This window comes from Galeopterus variegatus, unplaced genomic scaffold (assembly GCF_000696425.1).
Source record: "Galeopterus variegatus unplaced genomic scaffold, G_variegatus-3.0.2 Scaffold913, whole genome shotgun sequence".
Lineage (NCBI taxonomy): Eukaryota > Metazoa > Chordata > Mammalia > Dermoptera > Cynocephalidae > Galeopterus > Galeopterus variegatus.
The window spans coordinates 463,312-464,467 of NW_007727024.1; the positions used below are offsets into that span (position 1 = coordinate 463,312).

Below are 1,156 nucleotides of genomic sequence, written 5' to 3' on the forward strand. Positions count from 1 at the left end.
ATGTGCACTCTTGCTCTCTCTCTAGCTGGAACAGCTTGCTTTGGTTAAACTACTAAGACTTAACCAGTTTAGTAATGAATGAAAAGCTCCACGTGGCCCAGCCAAAGTTTACCAGCGTTCTCTGTATTGAAATTTTGTGCTCTCTTGTAAGTATATCAGTTTTGTTTGGCCTATAGTGATTTTCTTTTTTTGTATTGAGCCAGAATCTAAAAATGAGGAGATTTCATGTAAAAATCCAAGTTTCTGGCTTCTTTCGAACAAATGAGAAGATCTGACAATTTCTGCTTGCCAACAGTAGGCTGGAGCTAAGACAAAGCTCTTTCCTCTGGTGGGACATTCACCAGTGTCCCTACCATGCCTACTTTGCTTCTCTGGTTTATATTACCTGTCTGACCCTGTAGACAATCGAAATAGTGATCTTGTTCTAGGGTTCATTGTTTTCCACCTGCCATTGGTTGTTACGTATGGATACCCTTTCCCGTGAGACTTTGTTGGGGAGGAGGCTGTGTTCTAGAGCCAAGTACTGTCTGACCACCATTGACACTCCACTATGCTTCTCGTAGCTGAAAAATGCCACCTACCCTATTGTTGGGCTTCTCTGCAAGGCCCCCAGAAGTTTCCCTACTATAAAGTACACCCAGCATTTATACATGTTGACATTTACCTTGAGATTATCTGGCAGCTCAGCCCTGCCAGCATACCCAGGGTTCATGGTGATAAAGACAGCACAGGTTGGGTTCAGAGAGAGCTCGGTGCCTTCAAAGATGAACATCTTTAGCTTCCGGACAATGGCTTGTTGAATGCAGAGGATCTGCTGAGCTACCACAGACAGCACTTCCACCTGGGGTGACAACGCCCGTCTGATGTGAGCTCCAGCTCCTGACAGCCACCCAACTCTGCCAGAGTCCCCTTCACTTAGCAAAAAAAGAATCCAGTCACCTGAGAACCAGACCTTTACATTCAAAATTAAGAGCAAGATTTGAGGTTTCAGTAAAGAAAAAGAAAATAGGGGTGTGTGTGTGTGTGTGTGTGTGTGTGTGTGTGAATAGTTTCCATAGCATTTTATCTTTGTTTCATCACTTAGCAGAGTGCCATAGGTATTCAGTGTTCACTGGTTCAAACTGCATGTTTACATTTCCTGATCTCCATTCCCCCT

The 1,156-nt window shown here is 44.0% G+C and overlaps 1 protein-coding gene across 1 annotated transcript in view; it reads right to left on the minus strand.

Annotated features, from left to right (window-relative positions):
- Window positions 1–1,156, minus strand: part of DNAH3 (dynein, axonemal, heavy chain 3) — a 118,015-nt gene that overhangs the window by 89,544 nt on the left and 27,315 nt on the right. Inside the window, exon 15 of the mRNA XM_008573407.1 lies at window positions 665–841. Within this exon, the coding sequence (XP_008571629.1) occupies window positions 665–841 (177 nt within the window). The remainder of the gene's footprint in view (window positions 1–664; window positions 842–1,156) is intronic.